Source organism: Mixophyes fleayi, chromosome 10 (genome assembly GCF_038048845.1).
Source record: "Mixophyes fleayi isolate aMixFle1 chromosome 10, aMixFle1.hap1, whole genome shotgun sequence".
Classification (NCBI taxonomy): domain Eukaryota; kingdom Metazoa; phylum Chordata; class Amphibia; order Anura; family Limnodynastidae; genus Mixophyes; species Mixophyes fleayi.
The window spans coordinates 104,592,126-104,614,688 of NC_134411.1; the positions used below are offsets into that span (position 1 = coordinate 104,592,126).

General features: G+C 52.6%; 1 protein-coding gene across 1 annotated transcript in view; it reads left to right on the forward strand.

Moving 5' to 3' along the window:
• CNGB1 (cyclic nucleotide gated channel subunit beta 1) overlaps nucleotides 1–22,563 on the forward strand; it is a 63,449-nt gene that overhangs the window by 14,898 nt on the left and 25,988 nt on the right. Inside the window, exon 18 of the mRNA XM_075189438.1 lies at nucleotides 20,030–20,140. Within this exon, the coding sequence (XP_075045539.1) occupies nucleotides 20,030–20,140 (111 nt within the window). The remainder of the gene's footprint in view (nucleotides 1–20,029; nucleotides 20,141–22,563) is intronic.

Genomic DNA, 22,563 nt, shown 5'->3' on the forward strand with positions numbered 1-22,563 from the left:
AAATGGTGATGATGATGATTTTATACCAACGGGACCTGTACATGGCAGCCCAGGTATCTTTATTACCTGCAGTAACCTTTACTACCCATCAGGGGGCACTACAAGTCCTTATAGTAGCTACATAACATTTACACTTCATAAATTCCAGATGTGTCAGCCCAGCAGAAGATGAAACAAAACCCCAGGACCATCTGCCAATCACACGGGGGAAGCGGTATTCCTCCGATGCCGACTTACCTTCTGTTCTGTCCTTGGTGTAAAAAATCGTGTCCGATAAATCTTTGTGTTCTCCTCGAATATATTTGTTGACCTTTATTCCAGCAACCTCAGTTTGCCCAGCTGTTCACTATTAACCCTTTAATTCAGTTCATTAATAAGGTCACCTTATCCAGTATTCCAGATTTAGTTTAATTTGGTGATTTCTATATTGACTAAGATATTGCTTCACGTATTGTGTTTTGCTGAAAACCTCCGACTTCATGTCATAAATAACTTGTCACAGGTATTTCCCATTTAGAGATGAGTATAGTCCTAAGTCTAAAAGGTTTTCTGCAAAGTGCGATAAGTTTTAGAGATGTCTTCCTGAAACCAACGTGTTTCACCAACTTCTTTAAGGGTTTACAATTATTTATTTGGGATTAGATTTACTTTCTTCAGCAATGACGTTTTCATCTTATTTGCCTGATTTCTATTTTTATATTTTTATATTATATTACTTTTAGTTCTTGTATTTAAATAATGACCTCTTGGTATCTTCTACATGTAACTTGTTACTGTAGGGTATATACCTGTACTAAATACATTCACCCTCAGGGCTTTTCTGTGATAGAGCAAGATCCCAGGATCAGCGTTAATGTCTGTCTGAGCTCTTCAGAATTGACCTTTCTAATTTGTGGTTTCTTTGGTGTCCTTACATTTTTATTAAAACCTTAGTAGTTGTAATTACATTCACAACCATCTGTAAGCCTTACTAACTTACAACAAGCTGCAGTCCTCTGTTCATAGCATAGCCTTCCATACTCATGGATCCATCATGAGACTCATTCATCCAAGGGGTATATTTACTAAACTGTGGGTTTGAATAAGGGGAGATGTTGCCTATAGCAACCAATCAAATTCTAGTTGTAATTTTGTAGAATGTACTAAATAAATGACAGCTAGAATCTGATTGGTTGCTATAGGCAACATCTCCACTTTTCAAACATGCAGTTTAGTAAATATACCCCCAAGTCTCAGTTATACTTCCCATGTCTTAATTCTTTAGTTCACTTATTTTGTTTGGAAAACTCCTGGAATGTGTTACTTTACAAATTATATTTTTATGGGTCCTTATCGCCTCTTCTAACTGACACTGACTGGCCGGGGATGTGTGGGAGGAGGGGACACTGACTGGCCGGGGATGTGTGGGAGGAGGGACACTGACTGGCTGGTGATGTGTGGGAGGAGGGACACTGACTGGCCGGGGATGTGTGGGAGGAGGGGACACTGACTGGCCGGGGATGTGTGGGAGGAGGGGACACTGACTGGCCGGGGATGTGTGGGAGGAGGGACACTGACTGGCTGGTGATGTGTGGGAGGAGGGGACACTGACTGGCCGGAGATGTGTGGGAGGAGGGGACACTGACTGGCCGGGGATGTGTGGGAGGAGGGGACACTGACTGGCCGGGGATGTGTCGGAAGAGGGGGCACTGACTGGCCGGAGATGTGTGGGAGAAGTGGACACTGACTGGCCGGCGATGTGTGGGAGGAGGGGACACTGACTGGCCGGAGATGTGTGGGAGAAGGGGACACTGACTGGCCGGGGATGTGTGGGAGGAGGGGGCACTGACTGGCCGGCGACGTGTCGGAAGAGGGGGCACTGACTGGCCGGAGATGTGTGGGAGAAGTGGACACTGACTGGCCGGCGATGTGTGGGAGGAGGGGACACTGACTGGCCGGAGATGTGTGGGAGAAGGGGACACTGACTGGCCGGCGATGTGTGGGAGGAGGGGGCACTGACTGGCCGGCGATGTGTGGGAGGAGGGGGCACTGACTGGCCGGCGATGTGTGGGAGGAGGGGGCACTGACTGGCCTGCGATGTGTCGGAAGAGGGGGCACTGACTGGCCGGAGATGTGTGGGAGGAGGGGGCACTGACTGGCCGGCGATGTGTCGGAAGAGGGGGCACTGACTGGCCAGAGATGTGTGGGAGGAGGGGACACTGACTGGATGGGGATGTGTGGGAGGAGGGGACACTGACTGGCCGGCAATGTGTGGGAGGAGGGGGCACTGACTGGCCTGGGATGTGTGGGAGGAGGGGGCACTGACTGGCCGGGGATGTGTGGGAGGAGGGGGGCACTGACTGGCTGGGGATGTGTGGGAGGAGGGGACACTGACTGGCCGGGGATGTGTGGGAGGAGGGGACACTGACTGGCCGGGGATGTGTGGGAGGAGGGGACACTGACTGGCCGGGGATGTGTGGGAGGAGGGGGCACTGACTGGCCTGGGATGTGTGGGAGGAGGGGACACTGACTGGCCGGCGATGTGTGGGAGGAGGGGGCACTGACTGGCCGGCGATGTGTGGGAGGAGGGGGCACTGACTGGCCGGCGATGTGTGGGAGGAGGGGGCACTGACTGGCCGGAGATGTGTGGGAGGAGGGGGCACTGACTGGCCGGGGATGTGTGGGAGGAGGGGGCACTGACTGGCCGGGGATGTGTGGGAGGAGGGGACACTGACTGGCCGGGGATGTGTGGGAGGAGGGGGCACTGACTGGCTGGGGATGTGTGGGAGGAGGGGACACTGACTGGCCGGGGATGTGTGGGAGGAGGGGACACTGACTGGCCGGGGATGTGTGGGAGGAGGGGACACTGACTGGCCGGGGATGTGTGGGAGGAGGGGGCACTGACTGGCCGGAGATGTGTGGGAGGAGGGGGCACTGACTGGCCGGGGATGTGTGGGAGGAGGGGACACTGACTGGCCGGGGATGTGTGGGAAGAGGGGGCACTGACTGGCCGGAGATGTGTGGGAGGAGGGGGCACTGACTGGCCGGGGATGTGTGGGAGGAGGGGACACTGACTGGCCGGGGATGTGTGGGAGGAGGGGGCACTGACTGGCCGGGGATGTGTGGGAGGAGGGGACACTGACTGGCCGGGGATGTGTGGGAGGAGGGGACACTGACTGGCCGGGGATGTGTGGGAGGAGGGGACACTGACTGGCCGGGGATGTGTGGGAGGAGGGGACACTGACTGGCCGGGGATGTGTGGGAGGAGGGGACACTGACTGGCCGGGGATGTGTGGGAGGAGGGGGCACTGACTGGCCGGGGATGTGTGGGAGGAGGGGGCACTGACTGGCCGGGGATGTGTGATTCCGCTCCTATGGAACGGGTGGGTGAATGTGGGCTGCGGATGATTCCGCTTCTCTGGAATGAGTGTATAGTTCAGTAGAACTTGTATACAGGGTGTCTTGTGTCTCATTTGTCCGGTGATACAGTAGATACTCATTGCACAGTTAATGAGAATTACTCTGATGTAATACAAATTCCATGTGATAAGACTGCACTCCATATGGTTTTATCCTCCAGGTCTGTAACTTGGGAAGATTTGTGTCACTGACTTAATGTAAATGGGGCTTAAGGGGCAGAGGCTGCATATTCTATATTAATTGTTTTCTCTTCTCCTTTGTTTCAGAGGGGAGTGGGGTTTAAATAACCCCTGAAACAAATGGAAAAAAGAAGTCACAGGAGCCCTGTCCTTCGGTCCCCAAGTTCAGACACCTCCCCGCCTGTTGCCCACTGTCCTAGAGCCTTGATAAGACCCTGATAACAAGAATCAACAGTAATCGGTACCGGGACTGATGTAATACCTTGTAATGAGTACCGGGACTGATGACGTAATACCTTGTGATGAGTACCGGGACTGATGACGTAATACCTTGTGATGAGTACCGGGACTGATGACTTAATACCTTGTGATGAGTACCGGGACTGATGACGTAATACCTTGTGATGAGTACCGGCACTGATGACGTGATACCTTGTAATGAGTACTGGCACTGATGACGTAATACCTTGTGATGAGTACCGGCAATGATGACGTGATACCTTGTGATGAGTACCGGGACTGATGACGTGATACCTTGTGATGAGTACCGGGACTGATGACGTGATACCTTGTGATGAGTACCGGGACTGATGACGTAATACCTTGTGATGAGTATCGGGACTGATGACGTGATACCTTGTAATGAGTACCGGGACTGATGACGTAATACCTTGTGATGAGTACCGGGACTGATGACGTAATACCTTGTGATGAGTACCGGGACTGATGACGTAATACCTTGTAATGAGTACCGGCACTGATGACGTAATACCTTGTAATGAGTACCTGGACTGATGATGTAATACCTTGTAATGAGTACCGGGACTGATGACGTGATACCTTGTAACGAGTACCTGGACTGATGACGTGATACCTTGTGATGAGTACCGGGACTGATGACGTAATACCTTGTGATGAGTACCTGGACTGATGACGTAATACCTTGTGATGAGTACCGGGACTGATGACGTAATACCTTGTGATGAGTACCGGCACTGATGACGTAATACCTTGTAATGAGTACCGGGACTGATGACGTAATACCTTGTAATGAGTACCGGGACTGATGACGTGATACCTTGTAATGAGTACCGGGACTGATGACGTGATACCTTGTAACGAGTACCTGGACTGATGACGTGATACCTTGTAACGAGTACCGGGACTGATGACGTGATACCTTGTAACGAGTTCCGGGACTGATGACGCAGTCCATGGTGATTAGTATGTAATTAGTACCAGAGTGGTGGCGATAACTCATTGAGCTCATTATAATAATCAGGGTATTGGAGAACACTGTGACTATGAATTTGGAAGATAAATGGGCCATATGGTGTTATTGGTACATGTGTGTTACAGTTGTGTTCACATGACTGGGATCCGATACACAGGATATAGTAACATTAGTGTCATGTACGGTGAGATGTGAGAATGCTTCCTCTGTTTGTGGGAGTAATGATGGTACTGCTGATCCCCTGTAGGGCTGAGAAGACTATGTAGTAATATCTCTGCATCGGATGCAGATAATCAGATAAGATCGTCAGTAATCTTCACTGATTACAATCTAAAAATTTTAGTCAATGTCTTTTTTTCGTTATAATGTCCATCGCTTGGAGCACAGTCCTCTCCCGGTGTCACAATGCACAAGTTGTATAGATGTTCGGTGACAGTTTGAAATCAATCTGGATATGAGCTGTTCTATGTTAAAGTTTGTGTAATGTTCCCCCCTCACTAACCCCAGAAATGCTTTAATTGTATTTCCTTGGTCAATTATGTTTCACCTTTCTTTTTGCAATGCAAATTACACATTAAATAAAAGTATCTGCACCGTGTGTGTCTGTCTGTCTGTCTGTCTGTCTGTCTGTCTGTCTGTCTGTCTGTCTGTCTGTCTGTGTGTGTCTGTCAGTGTATCGTGATTGTGTGTCTGTTTGTAGCACTGTAGGTTGTCCATACATTGGCTGTTCTGGCTACTGGTGCCCAGATCTGAAAGATCAACCTGTTCGGCACTTAAATCTGTCATGGAAGACATGGTCCGATACAAGCATCATCCAAACATATCTAACGTCTGTTTCATTCCATATCTGGATCGCTAGCTGTTCCGTGCTGATAAATGCAGAGCACGTCCGGGCACCTTATGACTTTCTGATGATTGTCCCTGATCCCCAATGACTCCAGCTGTACTGTACAATGCTGGTGCCCAGCAGCCAGGTGTGTGTTGTCCTGTCAGTGGCTGTCGCTGTGTCCCTGATCCCCAATGACTCCAGCTGTACTGTACAATGCTGGTGCCCAGCAGCCAGGTGTGTGTTGTCCTGTCAGTGGCTGTCGCTGTGTCCCTGATCCCCAATGACTCCAGCTGTACTGTACAATGCTGGTGCCCAGCAGCCGGGTGTGTGTTGTCCTGTCAGTGGCTGTCCCTGTGTCCCTGATCCCCAATGACTCCAGCTGTACTGTACAATGCTGGTGCCCAGCAGCCGGGTGTGTGTTGTCCTGTCAGTGGCTGTCGCTGTGTCCCTGATCCCCAATGACTCCAGCTGTACTGTACAATGCTGGTGCCCAGCAGCCAGGTGTGTGTTGTCCTGTCAGTGGCTGTCGCTGTGTCCCTGATCCCCAATGACTCCAGCTGTACTGTACAATGCTGGTGCCCAGCAGCCGGGTGTGTGTGTTGTCCTGTCAGTGGCTGTCGCTGTGTCCCTGATCCCCAATGACTCCAGCTGTACTGTACAATGCTGGTGCCCAGCAGCCAGGTGTGTGTTGTCCTGTCAGTGGCTGTCGCTGTGTCCCTGATCCCCAATGACTCCAGCTGTACTGTATAATGCTGGTGCCCAGCAGCCAGGTGTGTGTTGTCCTGTCAGTGGCTGTCGCTGTGTCCCTGGTCCCCAATGACTCCAGCTGTACTGTACAATGCTGGTGCCCAGCAGCCAGGTGTGTGTTGTCCTGTCAGTAGCTGTCGCTGTGTCCCTGATCCCCAATGACTCCAGCTGTACTGTACAATGCTGGTGCCCAGCAGCCAGGTGTGTGTTGTCCTGTCAGTGGCTGTCGCTGTGTCCCTGATCCCCAATGACTCCAGCTGTACTGTACAATGCTGGTGCCCAGCAGCCAGGTGTGTGTTGTCCTGTCAGTGGCTGTCGCTGTGTCCCTGATCCCCAATGACTCCAGCTGTACTGTACAATGCTGGTGCCCAGCAGCCGGGTGTGTGTTGTCCTGTCAGTAGCTGTCGCTGTGTCCCTGATCCCCAATGACTCCAGCTGTACTGTACAATGCTGGTGCCCAGCAGCCGGGTGTGTGTTGTCCTGTCAGTGGCTGTCGCTGTGTGTGTCCCTGATCCCCAATGACTCCAGCTGTACTGTACAATGCTGGTGCCCAGCAGCCAGGTGTGTGTTGTCCTGTCAGTGGCTGTCGCTGTGTCCATGATCCCCAATGACTCCAGCTGTACTGTACAATGCTGGTGCCCAGCAGCCAGGTGTGTGTTGTCCTGTCAGTGGCTGTCGCTGTGTCCATGATCCCCAATGACTCCAGCTGTACTGTACAATGCTGGTGCCCCAGCAGCCGGGTGTGTGTTGTCCTGTCAGTGGCTAGCGCTGTGTCCCTGATCACCAATGACTCCAGCTGTACTGTACAATGCTGGTGCCCTGCAGCCAGGTGTGTGTTGTCCTGTCAGTGGCTGTCGCTGTGTCCCTGATCCCCAATGACTCCAGCTGTACTGTACAATGCTGGTGCCCAGCAGCCAGGTGTGTGTTGTCCTGTCAGTGGCTGTCGCTGTGTCCCTGATCCCCAATGACTCCAGCTGTACTGTACAATGCTGGTGCCCAGCAGCCGGGTGTGTGTTGTCCTGTCAGTGGCTGTCGCTGTGTCCCTGATCCCCAATGACTCCAGCTGTACTGTACAATGCTGGTGCCCAGCAGCCAGGTGTGTGTTGTCCTGTCAGTAGCTGTCGCTGTGTCCCCTGATCCCAATGACTCCAGCTGTACTGTACAATGCTGGTGCCCAGCAGCCGGGTGCGTGTTGTCCTGTCAGTGGCTGTCGCTGTGTCCCTGATCCCCAATGACTCCAGCTGTACTGTACAATGCTGGTGCCCAGCAGCCGGGTGTGTGTTGTCCTGTCAGTGGCTGTCGCTGTGTCCCTGATCCCCAATGACTCCAGCTGTACTGTACAATGCTGGTGCCCTGCAGCCGGGTGTGTGTTGTCCTGTCAGTGGCTGTCGCTGTGTCCCTGATCCCCAATGACTCCAGCTGTACTGTACAATGCTGGTGCCCCAGCAGCCAGGTGTGTGTTGTCCTGTCAGTGGCTGTCGCTGTGTCCCTGATCCCCAATGACTCCAGCTGTACTGTACAATGCTGGTGCCCAGCAGCCAGGTGTGTGTTGTCCTGTCAGTGGCTGTCGCTGTGTCCCTGATCCCCAATGACTCCAGCTGTACTGTACAATGCTGGTGCCCAGCAGCCAGGTGTGTGTTGTCCTGTCAGTGCTGTCGCTGTGTCCCTGATCCCCAATGACTCCAGCTGTACTGTACAATGCTGGTGCCAGCAGCCAGGTGCGTGTTGTCCTGTCAGTGGCTGTCGCTGTGTCCCTGATCCCCAATGACTCCAGCTGTACTGTACAATGCTGGTGCCCAGCAGCCAGGTGTGTGTTGTCCTGTCAGTGGCTGTCGCTGTGTCCCTGATCCCCAATGACTCCAGCTGTACTGTACAATGCTGGTGCCCAGCAGCCAGGTGTGTGTTGTCCTGTCAGTGGCTGTCGCTGTGTCCCTGATCCCCAATGACTCCAGCTGTACTGTACAATGCTGGTGCCCAGCAGCCAGGTGTGTGTTGTCCTGTCAGTGGCTGTCGCTGTGTCCCTGATCCCCAATGACTCCAGCTGTACTGTACAATGCTGGTGCCCAGCAGCCGGGTGTGTGTTGTCCTGTCAGTGGCTTGTCGCTGTGTCCCTGATCCCCAATGACTCCAGCTGTACTGTACAATGCTGGTGCCCAGCAGCCAGGTGCGTGTTGTCCTGTCAGTGGCTGTCGCTGTGTCCCTGATCCCCAATGACTCCAGCTGTACTGTACAATGCTGGTGCCCAGCAGCCGGGTGTGTGTGGTCCTGTCAGTGGCTGTCGCTGTGTCCCTGATCCCCAATGACTCCAGCTGTACTGTACAATGCTGGTGCCCAGCAGCCAGGTGTGTGTGGTCCTGTCAGTGGCTGTCGCTGTGTCCCCTGATCCCCAATGACTCCAGCTGTACTGTACAATGCTGGTACCCAGCAGCCAGGTGTGTGTTGTCCTGTCAGTAGCTGTCGCTGTGTCCCTGATCCCCCAATGACTCCAGCTGTACTGTACAATGCTGGTGCCCAGCAGCCGGGTGCGTGTTGTCCTGTCAGTGGCTGTCGCTGTGTCCCTGATCCCCAATGACTCCAGCTGTACTGTACAATGCTGGTGCCCAGCAGCCGGGTGCGTGTTGTCCTGTCAGTGGCTGTCGCTGTGTCCCTGATCCCAATGACTCCAGCTGTACTGTACAATGCTGGTGCCCAGCAGCCAGGTGTGTGTTGTCCTGTCAGTGGCTGTCGCTGTGTCCCTGATCCCAATGACTCCAGCTGTACTGTACAATGCTGGTGCCCAGCAGCCGGGTGTGTGTGGTCCTGTCAGTGGCTGTCCGCTGTGTCCCTGATCCCCAATGACTCCAGCTGTACTGTACAATGCTGGTGCCCAGCAGCCAGGTGTGTGTTGTCCTGTCAGTGGCTGTCGCTGTGTCCCTGATCCCCAATGACTCCAGCTGTACTGTACAATGCTGGTGCCCAGCAGCCGGGTGTGTGTTGTCCTGTCAGTGGCTGTCGCTGTGTCCCTGATCCCCAATGACTCCAGCTGTACTGTACAATGCTGGTGCCCAGCAGCCAGGTGTGTGTTGTCCTGTCAGTGGCTGTCGCTGTGTCCCTGATCCCCAATGACTCCAGCTGTACTGTACAATGCTGGTGCCCAGCAGCCAGGTGCGTGTTGTCCTGTCAGTGGCTGTCGCTGTGTCCCTGATCCCCAATGACTCCAGCTGTACTGTACAATGCTGGTGCCCAGCAGCCGGGTGCGTGTTGTCCTGTCAGTGGCTGTCGCTGTGTCCCTGAATCCCCAATGACTCCAGCTGTACTGTACAATGCTGGTACCCAGCAGCCGGGTGTGTGTTGTCCTGTCAGTGGCTGTCGCTGTGTCCCTGATCCCCAATGACTCCAGCTGTACTGTACAATGCTGGTGCCCAGCAGCCGGGTGCGTGTTGTCCTGTCAGTGGCTATCGCTGTGTCCCTGATCCCCAATGACTCCAGCTGTACTGTACAATGCTGGTGCCCAGCAGCCAGGTGTGTGTTGTCCTGTCAGTGGCTGTCGCTGTGTCCCTGATCCCCAATGACTCCAGCTGTACTGTACAATGCTGGTGCCCAGCAGCCGGGTGTGTGTTGTCCTGTCAGTGGCTGTCCTGTGTCCCTGATCCCCAATGACTCCAGCTGTACTGTACAATGCTGGTGCCCAGCAGCCAGGTGTGTGTTGTCCTGTCAGTGGCTGTCGCTGTGTCCCTGATCCCCAATGACTCCAGCTGTACTGTACAATGCTGGTGCCCAGCAGCCGGGTGTGTGTTGTCCCTGTCAGTTGGCTGTCGCTGTGTCCCTGATCCCCAATGACTCCAGCTGTACTGTACAATGCTGGTGCCCAGCAGCCGGGTGTGTGTTGTCCTGTCAGTGGCTGTCGCTGTGTCCCTGATCCCCAATGACTCCAGCTGTACTGTACAATGCTGGTGCCCAGCAGCCAGGTGCGTGTTGTCCTGTCAGTGGCTGTCGCTGTGTCCCTGATCCCCAATGACTCCAGCTGTACTGTACAATGCTGGTGCCCAGCAGCCAGGTGTGTGTTGTCCTGTCAGTGGCTGTCGCTGTGTCCCTGATCCCCAATGACTCCAGCTGTACTGTACAATGCTGGTGCCCAGCAGCCAGGTGTGTGTTGTCCTGTCAGTGGCTGTCGCTGTGTCCCTGATCCCCAATGACTCCAGCTGTACTGTACAATGCTGGTGCCCAGCAGCCAGGTGTGTGTTGTCCTGTCAGTGGCTGTCGCTGTGTCCCTGATCCCCAATGACTCCAGCTGTACTGTACAATGCTGCTGCCCAGCAGCCGGGTGTGTGTTGTCCTGTCAGTGGCTGTCGCTGTGTCCCTGATCCCAATGACTCCAGCTGTACTGTACAATGCTGGTGCCCAGCAGCCGGGGTGTGTTGTCCTGTCAGTGGCTGTCGCTGTGTCCCTGATCCCCAATGACTCCAGCTGTACTGTACAATGCTGGTACCCAGCAGCCGGGTGTGTGTGGTCCTGTCAGTGGCTGTCGCTGTGTCCCTGATCCCAATGACTCCAGCTGTACTGTACAATGCTGGTGCCCAGCAGCCGGGTGTGTGTTGTCCTGTCAGTGGCTGTCGCTGTGTCCCTGATCCCCAATGACTCCAGCTGTACTGTACAATGCTGGTGCCCAGCAGCCAGGTGTGTGTTGTCCTGTCAGTGGCTGTCGCTGTGTCCCTGATCCCCAATGACTCCAGCTGTACTGTACAATGCTGGTACCCAGCAGCTGGGTGTGTGTTGTCCTGTCAGTGGCTGTCGCTGTGTCCCTGATCCCCAATGACTCCAGCTGTACTGTACAATGCTGGTGCCCAGCAGCCCGGGTGTGTGTTGTCCTGTCAGTGGCTGTCGCTGTGTCCCTGATCCCCAATGACTCCAGCTGTACTGTACAATGCTGGTGCCCAGCAGCCAGGTGTGTGTTGTCCTGTCAGTGGCTGTCGCTGTGTCCCTGATCCCCAATGACTCCAGCTGTACTGTACAATGCTGCTGCCCAGCAGCCGGGTGTGTGTTGTCCTGTCAGTGGCTGTCGCTGTGTCCCTGATTCCCAATGACTCCAGCTGTACTGTACAATGCTGGTGCCCAGCAGCCAGGTGTGTGTTGTCCTGTCAGTGGCTGTCGCTGTGTCCCTGATCCCCAATGACTCCAGCTGTACTGTACAATGCTGGTGCCCAGCAGCCAGGTGCGTGTTGTCCTGTCAGTGGCTGTCGCTGTGTCCCTGATCCCCAATGACTCCAGCTGTACTGTACAATGCTGGTGCCCAGCAGCCAGGTGTGTGTTGTCCTGTCAGTGGCTGTCGCTGTGTCCCTGATCCCCAATGACTCCAGCTGTACTCTACAATGCTGGTGCCCAGCAGCCAGGTGTGTGTTGTCCTGTCAGTGGCTGTCGCTGTGTCCCTGATCCCCAATGACTCCAGCTGTACTGTACAATGCTGGTGCCCAGCAGCCGGGTGTGTGTTGTCCTGTCAGTGGCTGTCGCTGTGTCCCTGATCCCCAATGACTCCAGCTGTACTGTACAATGCTGGTGCCCAGCAGCCCGGGTGTGTGTTGTCCTGTCAGTGGCTGTCGCTGTGTCCCTGATCCCCAATGACTCCAGCTGTACTGTACAATGCTGGTGCCCAGCAGCCAGGTGTGTGTTGTCCTGTCAGTGGCTATCGCTGTGTCCCTGATCCCCAATGACTCCAGCTGTACTGTACAATGCTGGTGCCCAGCAGGCCAGGTGTGTGTTGTCCTGTCAGTGGCTGTCGCTGTGTCCCTGATCCCCAATGACTCCAGCTGTACTGTACAATGCTGGTGCCCCAGCAGCCGGGTGTGTGTTGTCCTGTCAGTGGCTGTCGCTGTGTCCCTGATCCCCAATGACTCCAGCTGTACTGTATAATGCTGGTGCCCAGCAGCCAGGTGTGTGTTGTCCTGTCAGTGGCTGTCGCTGTGTCCCTGATCCCCAATGACTCCAGCTGTACTGTACAATGCTGGTGCCCAGCAGCCGGGTGTGTGTTGTCCTGTCAGTGGCTATCGCTGTGTCCCTGATCCCCAATGACTCCAGCTGTACTGTACAATGCTGGTGCCCAGCAGCCAGGTGTGTGTTGTCCTGTCAGTGGCTGTCGCTGTGTCCCTGATCCCCAATGACTCCAGCTGTACTGTACAATGCTGGTGCCCAGCAGCCAGGTGTGTGTTGTCCTGTCAGTGGCTGTCGCTGTGTCCCCTGATCCCCAATGACTCCAGCTGTACTGTACAATGCTGGTGCCCAGCAGCCAGGTGTGTGTTGTCCTGTCAGTGGCTGTCGCTGTGTCCCTGATCCCCAATGACTCCAGCTGTACTGTACAATGCTGGTGCCCAGCAGCCGGGTGCGTGTTGTCCTGTCAGTGGCTGTCGCTGTGTCCCTGATCCCCAATGACTCCAGCTGTACTGTACAATGCTGGTGCCCAGCAGCCGGGTGTGTGTTGTCCTGTCAGTGGCTGTCGCTGTGTCCCTGATCCCCAATGACTCAGCTGTACTGTACAATGCTGGTGCCCAGCAGCCGGGTGTGTGTTGTCCTGTCAGTGGCTGTCGCTGTGTCCCTGATCCCCAATGACTCCAGCTGTACTGTACAATGCTGGTGCCCAGCAGCCGGGTGTGTGTTGTCCTGTCAGTGGCTATCGCTGTGTCCCTGATCCCCAATGACTCCAGCTGTACTGTACAATGCTGGTGCCCAGCAGCCGGGTGTGTGTTGTCCTGTCAGTGGCTGTCGCTGTGTCCCTGATCCCCAATGACTCCAGCTGTACTGTACAATGCTAGTGCCCAGCAGCCGGGTGTGTGTTGTCCTGTCAGTGGCTGTCGCTGTGTCCCTGATCCCCAATGACTCCAGCTGTACTGTACAATGCTGGTGCCCAGCAGCCGGGTGTGTGTTGTCCTGTCAGTAGCTGTCGCTGTGTCCCTGATCCCCAATGACTCCAGCTGTACTGTACAATGCTGGTGCCCCAGCAGCCGGGTGCGTGTTGTCCTGTCAGTGGCTGTCGCTGTGTCCCTGATCCCCAATGACTCCAGCTGTACTGTACAATGCTGGTGCCCAGCAGCCAGGTGTGTGTTGTCCTGTCAGTGGCTGTCAGCTGTGTCCCTGATCCCAATGACTCCAGCTGTACTGTACAATGCTGGTGCCCAGCAGCCAGGTGTGTGTTGTCCTGTCAGTGGCTGTCGCTGTGTCCCTGATCCCCAATGACTCCAGCTGTACTGTACAATGCTGGTGCCCAGCAGCCAGGTGTGTGTTGTCCTGTCAGTGGCTGTCGCTGTGTCCCTGATCCCCAATGACTCCAGCTGTACTGTACAATGCTGGTGCCCAGCAGCCGGGTGTGTGTTGTCCTGTCAGTGGCTGTCGCTGTGTCCCTGATCCCCAATGACTCCAGCTGTACTGTACAATGCTGGTGCCCAGCAGCCGGGTGTGTGTTGTCCTGTCAGTGGCTGTCGCTGTGTCCCTGATCCCCAATGACTCCAGCTGTACTGTACAATGCTGGTGCCCAGCAGCCGGGTGTGTGTTGTCCTGTCAGTGGCTGTCGCTGTGTCCCTGATCCCCAATGACTCCAGCTGTACTGTACAATGCTGGTACCCAGCAGCCGGGTGTGTGTTGTCCTGTCAGTGGCTGTCGCTGTGTCCCTGATCCCCAATGACTCCAGCTGTACTGTACAATGCTGGTGCCCCAGCAGCCGGGTGTGTGTTGTCCTGTCAGTGGCTGTCGCTGTGTCCCTGATCCCCAATGACTCCAGCTGTACTGTACAATGCTGGTGCCCAGCAGCCGGGTGTGTGTTGTCCTGTCAGTGGCTGTCGCTGTGTCCCTGATCCCCAATGACTCCAGCTGTACTGTACAATGCTGGTGCCCAGCAGCCGGGTGTGTGTTGTCCTGTCAGTGGCTGTCGCTGTGTCCCTGATCCCCAATGACTCCAGCTGTACTGTACAATGCCTGGTGCCCAGCAGCCAGGTGTGTGTTGTCCTGTCAGTGGCTGTCGCTGTGTCCCTGATCCCCAATGACTCCAGCTGTACTGTACAATGCTGGTGCCCAGCAGCCGGGTGTGTGTTGTCCTGTCAGTGGCTGTCGCTGTGTCCCTGATCCCCAATGACTCCAGCTGTACTGTACAATGCTGGTGCCCAGCAGCCAGGTGTGTGTTGTCCTGTCAGTGGCTGTCGCTGTGTCCCTGATCCCCAATGACTCCAGCTGTACTGTACAATGCTGGTGCCCAGCAGCCGGGTGTGTGTGGTCCTGTCAGTGGCTGTCGCTGTGTCCCTGATCCCCAATGACTCCAGCTGTACTGTACAATGCCTGGTGCCCCAGCAGCCAGGTGTGTGTTGTCCTGTCAGTGGCTATCGCTGTGTCCCTGATCCCCAATGACTCCAGCTGTACTGTACAATGCTGGTGCCCAGCAGCCAGGTGTGTGTTGTCCTGTCAGTGGCTGTCGCTGTGTCCCTGATCCCCAATGACTCCAGCTGTACTGTACAATGCTGGTGCCCAGCAGCCGGGTGTGTGTTGTCCTGTCAGTGGCTGTCGCTGTGTCCCTGATCCCCAATGACTCCAGCTGTACTGTACAATGCTGGATACCCAGCAGCCGGGTGTGTGTTGTCCTGTCAGTGGCTGTCGCTGTGTCCCTGATCCCCAATGACTCCAGCTGTACTGTACAATGCTGGTGCCCAGCAGCCGGTGTGTGTTGTCCTGTCAGTGGCTGTCGCTGTGTCCCTGATCCCCAATGACTCCAGCTGTACTGTACAATGCTGGTGCCCAGCAGCCAGGTGTGTGTTGTCCTGTCAGTGGCTGTCGCTGTGTCCCTGATCCCCAATGACTCCAGCTGTACTGTACAATGCTGCTGCCCAGCAGCCGGGTGTGTGTTGTCCTGTCAGTGGCTGTCGCTGTGTCCCTGATCCCCAATGACTCCAGCTGTACTGTACAATGCTGGTGCCCAGCAGCCGGGTGTGTGTTGTCCTGTCAGTGGCTGTCGCTGTGTCCCTGATCCCTCCAATGACTCCAGCTGTACTGTACAATGCTGGTGCCCAGCAGCCGGGTGTGTGTTTGTCCTGTCAGTGGCTGTCGCTGTGTCCCTGATCCCCAATGACTCCAGCTGTACTGTACAATGCTGGTGCCCAGCAGCCGGGTGTGTGTTGTCCTGTCAGTGGCTGTCGCTGTGTCCCTGATCCCCAATGACTCCAGCTGTACTGTACAATGCTGGTGCCCCAGCAGCCAGGTGTGTGTGTTGTCCTGTCAGTGGCTGTCGCTGTGTCCCTGATCCCCAATGACTCCAGCTGTACTGTACAATGCTGGTGCCCAGCAGCCAGGTGTGTGTTGTCCTGTCAGTGGCTGTCGCTGTGTCCCTGATCCCCAATGACTCCAGCTGTACTGTACAATGCTGGTGCCCAGCAGCCAGGTGCGTGTTGTCCTGTCAGTGGCTGTCGCTGTGTCCCTGATCCCCAATGACTCCAGCTGTACTGTACAATGCTGGTGCCCAGCAGCCAGGTGTGTGTTGTCCTGTCAGTGGGCTGTCGCTGTGTCCCTGATCCCCAATGACTCCAGCTGTACTGTACAATGCCTGGTGCCCAGCAGCCAGGTGTGTGTGGTCCTGTCAGTGGCTGTCGCTGTGTCCCTGATCCCCAATGACTCCAGCTGTACTGTACAATGCTGGTGCCCAGCAGCCAGGTGTGTGTTGTCCTGTCAGTGGCTGTCGCTGTGTCCCTGATCCCCAATGACTCCAGCTGTACTGTACAATGCTGGTGCCCAGCAGCCAGGTGTGTGTTGTCCTGTCAGTGGCTGTCGCTGTGTCCCTGATCCCCAATGACTCCAGCTGTACTGTACAATGCTGGTGCCCAGCAGCCAGGTGTGTGTTGTCCTGTCAGTGGCTGTCGCTGTGTCCCTGATCCCCAATGACTCCAGCTGTACTGTACAATGCTGGTGCCCAGCAGCCAGGTGTGTGTTGTCCTGTCAGTGGCTGTCGCTATGTCCCTGATCCCCAATGACTCCAGCTGTACTGTACAATGCTGGTGCCCAGCAGCCAGGTGTGTGTTGTCCTGTCAGTGGCTGTCGCTGTGTCCCTGATCCCCAATGACTCCAGCTGTACTGTACAATGCTGGTGCCCAGCAGCCAGGTGTGTGTTGTCCTGTCAGTGGCTGTCGCTATGTCCCTGATCCCCAATGACTCCAGCTGTACTGTACAATGCTGGTGCCCAGCAGCCGGGTGTGTGTTGTCCTGTCAGTAGCTGTCGCTGTGTCCCTGATCCCCAATGACTCCAGCTGTACTGTACAATGCTGGTACCCAGCAGCCGGGTGTGTGTTGTCCTGTCAGTGGCTGTCGCTGTGTCCCTGATCCCCAATGACTCCAGCTGTACTGTACAATGCTGGTGCCCAGCAGCCGGGTGTGTGTTGTCCTGTCAGTGGCTGTCGCTGTGTCCCTGATCCCCAATGACTCCAGCTGTACTGTACAATGCTGGTGCCCAGCAGCCAGGTGTGTGTTGTCCTGTCAGTGGCTGTCGCTGTGTCCCTGATCCCCAATGACTCCAGCTGTACTGTACAATGCTGGTGCCCAGCAGCCAGGTGTGTGTTGTCCTGTCAGTGGCTGTCGCTGTGTCCCTGATCCCCAATGACTCCAGCTGTACTGTACAATGCTGGTGCCCAGCAGCCAGGTGTGTGTTGTCCTGTCAGTGGCTGTCGCTGTGTCCCTGATCCCCAATGACTCCAGCTGTACTGTACAATGCTGGTGCCCAGCAGCCAGGTGTGTGTGGTCCTGTCAGTGGCTGTCGCTGTGTCCCTGATCCCCAATGACTCCAGCTGTACTGTACAATGCTGGTGCCCAGCAGCCAGGTGTGTGTTGTCCTGTCAGTGGCTGTCGCTGTGTCCCTGATCCCCAATGACTCCAGCTGTACTGTACAATGCTGGTGCCCAGCAGCCGGGTGCGTGTTGTCCTGTCAGTGGCTGTCGCTGTGTCCCTGATCCCCAATGACTCCAGCTGTACTGTACAATGCTGGTGCCCAGCAGCCAGGTGTGTGTTGTCCTGTCAGTGGCTGTCGCTGTGTCCCTGATCCCCAATGACTCCAGCTGTACTGTACAATGCTGGTGCCCAGCAGCCAGGTGTGTGTTGTCCTGTCAGTGGCTGTCGCTGTGTCCCTGATCCCCAATGACTCCAGCTGTACTGTACAATGCTGCTGCCCAGCAGCCAGGTGTGTGTTGTCCTGTCAGTGGCTGTCGCTGTGTCCCTGACAACACAATCCTTCTGCAGCTTTTGTGGGTGCTAAGAAATCACTTTATATGAAAACCAACAACTGACATGAAATATATGATTTGCTGAATAGTTATCCGGTATAGACCTTAATGGCTTTAATAACAAAATGAAGACAATTCCTCTGCAGGAACAGGGACGTGTCTCTGTCTCTGTAAAATAAATAATATTGTCCATGAATATAATACATTGGTGACCCTGATCTGGTGTGTTTACAGTCAGTAGTTTCTATGTGTAGAATTCATGGAATGTGCTGCTCTTACTACAAGTAACGTGTTGTTACATCTGTATACATGTCTGACAGTCAGGTATGGAGCAGATCCCTTCTGGGGCCTAAATTCCTATTACCGCTGCATTTACTTCTCTTGCTAAAATCTCAGGTTTATAGCCGAATTCACAGACACTGCTCTGTACACTCAGGGATGTGGAGATTGTGGCATAAAGACAAATAAAGGTTTCCAATATTAATTATATGGAGTTAACAGTCTGAAGACTGCTCTATATAACATCATATACACAAAATATGATGTTAAATCTGGATGTAATTTGAAGTTAATCCCAGTTTTAAATGAATTTATTAACTTTTAACGCACCATCACCTTTTTTTCATCATTTTCCCTGAATAAGTATTAAAATGGACCTTAGAGCTTAGTAAAAATGTGGCCGAATTCATTCAATGATTTTAATCTCACTTTACTTTTGAGAATTTGGCTTGAAATTAAGACAAGGACAGAACAGACATCTCAGTATATGAAGATTAGTACACAAGGATTCGCCAGAGACCAAATTCCTCTCTAGAATGTAATTACATTGAGAATGTCCAACTCCTAAATAGAAGAAACTGTAGATGAGATTCTACTACAAGGTTACTGACATTTATACCGTACATTCCATGCACTCCTCATACATCGCAGATGGGGACTAGGAAGTTATGTCTCACAAGATCCATCAGTGTACTATCCCTATCCCTTCAAGGGACTGATTTATTCAGCTTAAAACAGAGCGCCACTAAAATTTATTTTGTCTAATTAAAATCATGATGCTGACTTAGGTCTGAATTAGGTCTCCTGCCGAAATTGCCTGTTGAAAACTGATAAACGCACTCTTTCTGCTATTTGGCAAAGAGGTTGTGAATAACTGACTTTCCTGTAAATATATAACAATGCGAGCCATCCACAGTTTGTTTTCATTGTTGCAGATGTTACTTTGGACACTTAGTTATTCACAACCTGTCAAAAGACAGCAACAGTAGATTTCTGAATGTCCAACAGATTATTTCAGGCGGAATTCTATTAAAAGAAGTGAGTAGCAGTATATCAGCAGTTATTGAAAGATGTTGTAGTACCATCGCAACGATTCTCATTAAGTAACATAATTTTTGAGTTAAGTTATATATTTATCTTTTCCACCTGTCTCATTGCCTCAGATCCTCCCATTCAGGCTGGTTCTCTAGACACCGTTTTGTTGCTACATTGTGTCATTGATACTGCTCCTCTGCACTCTTTACTTTGGACAGATCTGGTTAATGGGGATATTGGTGTATTAAATGTACATATGTGGCCTGGGGCTATTTTGAAAGCTTTCAAAAAATATGTTCCCCATTCACGGACAACCTGGAGCCCTCTGACAGATGTTTTACTCCCAATTCAAGAGATGCAGCGTATATTGTATTACTATGACTGGGAACATGAAACTCTCTGCATTCTGGAGACCACAGTGTGTATGATGGTGGGGGGGGGGGGGGCGCTTTCCTTTCCCAGGAAAAAAACATTATAACTGACCTCTTCCACTGTAAATTGGAGGAGGGGGATTTATTAAACTCCCTCTGATCCTTTGGTCCATCCACAGGGGCACTTATATATTTATGGCTCAATAAGAGCTGTCCCACTTCTACACTAGTTGAGCCAACATTGCCATTCCGTGTGCGGAGGTGAATCTGGACACTTGCTGGCATTGACCCAGAACGGGGCTCATTCCTTATGGACGTTCCGCCCGCTGGTGTTTGTTCTGGACATCTGAAGACAGCAGAGGAAATAAACATTTATCTGGACTTGATGTTCTGGAGTGAGGTGTAGTTTGGGTCAGGATTGTGCTATATTTCAGGGATAATGCCACTTAGCGCCAGTGCTCAGGGATTGTAGTGACCACTGAAGTCACGGAGGGATTAGGATTAACCAGTAATAAACGTTCACATTGTACTACAAGTCCTCACCCATCTCCCCAATCTGAGCTCACAGCGGAATCCATGTATTTGATGCAAATAATCACAATTAAAGTGTAATACACAGTACAATATACACAGTAGTTGTGTGCACACACAATTAGTTGTTTTTATATCCCAGTATTTGTGCGTTGGAAGCTGTGACACAATATTACAGCACAACAAACAGTAGAATCATTATTTTTCTGCAGTCTGTATCTTACCTCCGAGCGTGGAAGAAGACAATCTCTGTGTGGAGGACCTGGAAACTGTGAGCGAGGAACCTATATCACACACAGGCCCAGAGGTCCAGGCAAGCGAAGGTAGGTAGCAATAGCTCATTACTGTACAACAGACCCAGTCACCATAACTGCAGTGTAACCCATCGGTTGTCAGCACAGTGCCTGAAAGTCCATTTCTATTCACTGTATCATGCTGCTACTTAATAACTGCATCACATTACATATACAATGTACATGGAACAGAAGGTCTAATAGAGTGCCTGCAATTTACTACAGGAACTGATTCTGAAGGAGACATATCTTGATTGCCGCTGAGAAGTAAACACCTTGTTCTACATTTGGACCATATTTGCTTCATTGCAGAATATTTGATGTCTGCAACATTTATTTTAAATGTATTTTGCCGAAAAATTGAACAATGTTCACATTATCCAGACTTTTACAATAACTTGGAATAACTAGATTATTGAACACATATTGCATTCTGAGCACATTTCAGGTTGGGTTTTTTCTCCAGACTTGCAGGAGAGACAAGTGTTAGATTTGTGGGTGGAGATAGAGAAGATTTAAACAAGGAACTTCCCTTCTCCCTGGCTGCAGCTCACCCGCTCTTAACCTGACAATACCGTCACCCGCTCTTACCCTGACAATACCGTCACCCGCTCTTACCCTGACAATACCGTCACCTGCTCTTACCCTGACAATACTGTCACCTGCTCTTACCCTGACAATACTGTCACCCGCTCTTACCCGGACAATACCCTCACCCGCTCTTACCCTGACAATACCCTCACCCGCTCTTACCCTGACAATACCGTCACCTGCTCTTACCCTGACAATACTGTCACCTGCTCTTACCCTGACAATACTGTCACCTGCTCTTACCCTGACAATACCCTCACCCGCTCTTACCCTGACAATACCGTCACCCGCTCTTACCCTGACAATACTGTCACCTGCTCTTACCCTGACAATACTGTCACCCGCTCTTACCCTGACAATACCCTCACCCGCTCTTACCCTGACAATACCCTCACCCGCTCTTACCCTGACAATACCCTCACCCGCTGTTACCCTGACAATACCCTCACCTGCTCTTACCCTGACAATACCGTCACCTGCTCTTACCCTGACAATACCGTCACCTGCTCTTACCCTGACAATACCCTCACCCGCTCTTACCCTGACAATACCGTCACCCGCTCTTACCCTGACAATACCGTCACCCGCTCTTACCCTGACAATACCGTCACCCGCTCTTACCCTGACAATACCGTCACCCGCTCTTACCCTGACAATACCGTCACCCGCTCTTACCCTGACAATACCCTCACCCGCTCTTACCCTGACAATACCCTCACCTGCTCTTACCCTGACAATACCGTCACCTGCTCTTACCCTGACAATACCGTCACCCGCTCTTACCCTGACAATACCGTCACCTGCTCTTACCCTGACAATACCCTCACCCGCTCTTACCCTGACAATACGTCGCCCGTCACGTGCAACACTCAGATTTCTGTGTCAGAGTGAGCCTGTCTCCTTATATACAGGTATACAGTGAGCCCGTCTCCTTATATACCTGTATACAGTGAGCCTGTATCCTTATATACCTGTATACGGTGATCCTGTCTCCTTATATACCTGTATACGGTGATCCTGTCTCCTTATATACCTGTATACAGTGAGCCTGTCTCCTTATATACCTGTATACGGTGATCCTGTCTCCTTATATACCTGTATACGCTGAGCCTGTCTCCTTATATACCTGTATACGGTGAACCTGTCTCCCTATATACATGTATACGGTGATCCTGTCTCCCTACATACATGTATACGGTGATCCTGTCTCCTTACATACATGTATACGGTGAGCCTGTCTCCTTACATACATGTATACGGTGAGCCTGTCTCCTTACATACATGTATACGGTGAGCCTGTCTCCTTACATACATGTATACGGTGAGCCTGTCTCCTTACATACATGTATACGGTGAGCCTGTCTCCTTACATACATGTATACGGTGAGCCTGTCTCCTTACATACATGTATACAGTGAGCCTGTCTCTTTATATACATGTATACGGTGAGCATGTCTCCTTATATACAGGTATACGGTGGGCCTTTCTCCTTTATATACAGGTATACGGTGGGCCTGTCTCATTTATATACAGGTATACGGTGGGCCTGTCTCATTTATATACAGGTATACGGTGGGCCTGTCTCCTTATATACAGGTATACGGTGAGCCTGTCTCCTTATATACAGGTATACGGTGAGCCTGTCTCCTTATATACAGGTATACGGTGAGCCTGTCTCCTTTATATACAGGTATACGGTGAGCCTGTCTCCTTTATATACAGGTATACGGTGAGCCTGTCTCCTTTATATACAGGTATACGGTGAGCCTGTCTCCTTATATACCTGTATACGGTGAGCCTGTCTCCTTATATACAGGTATACGGTGGGCCTGTCTCCGTATATAGATGTATGCTTAGGGCCA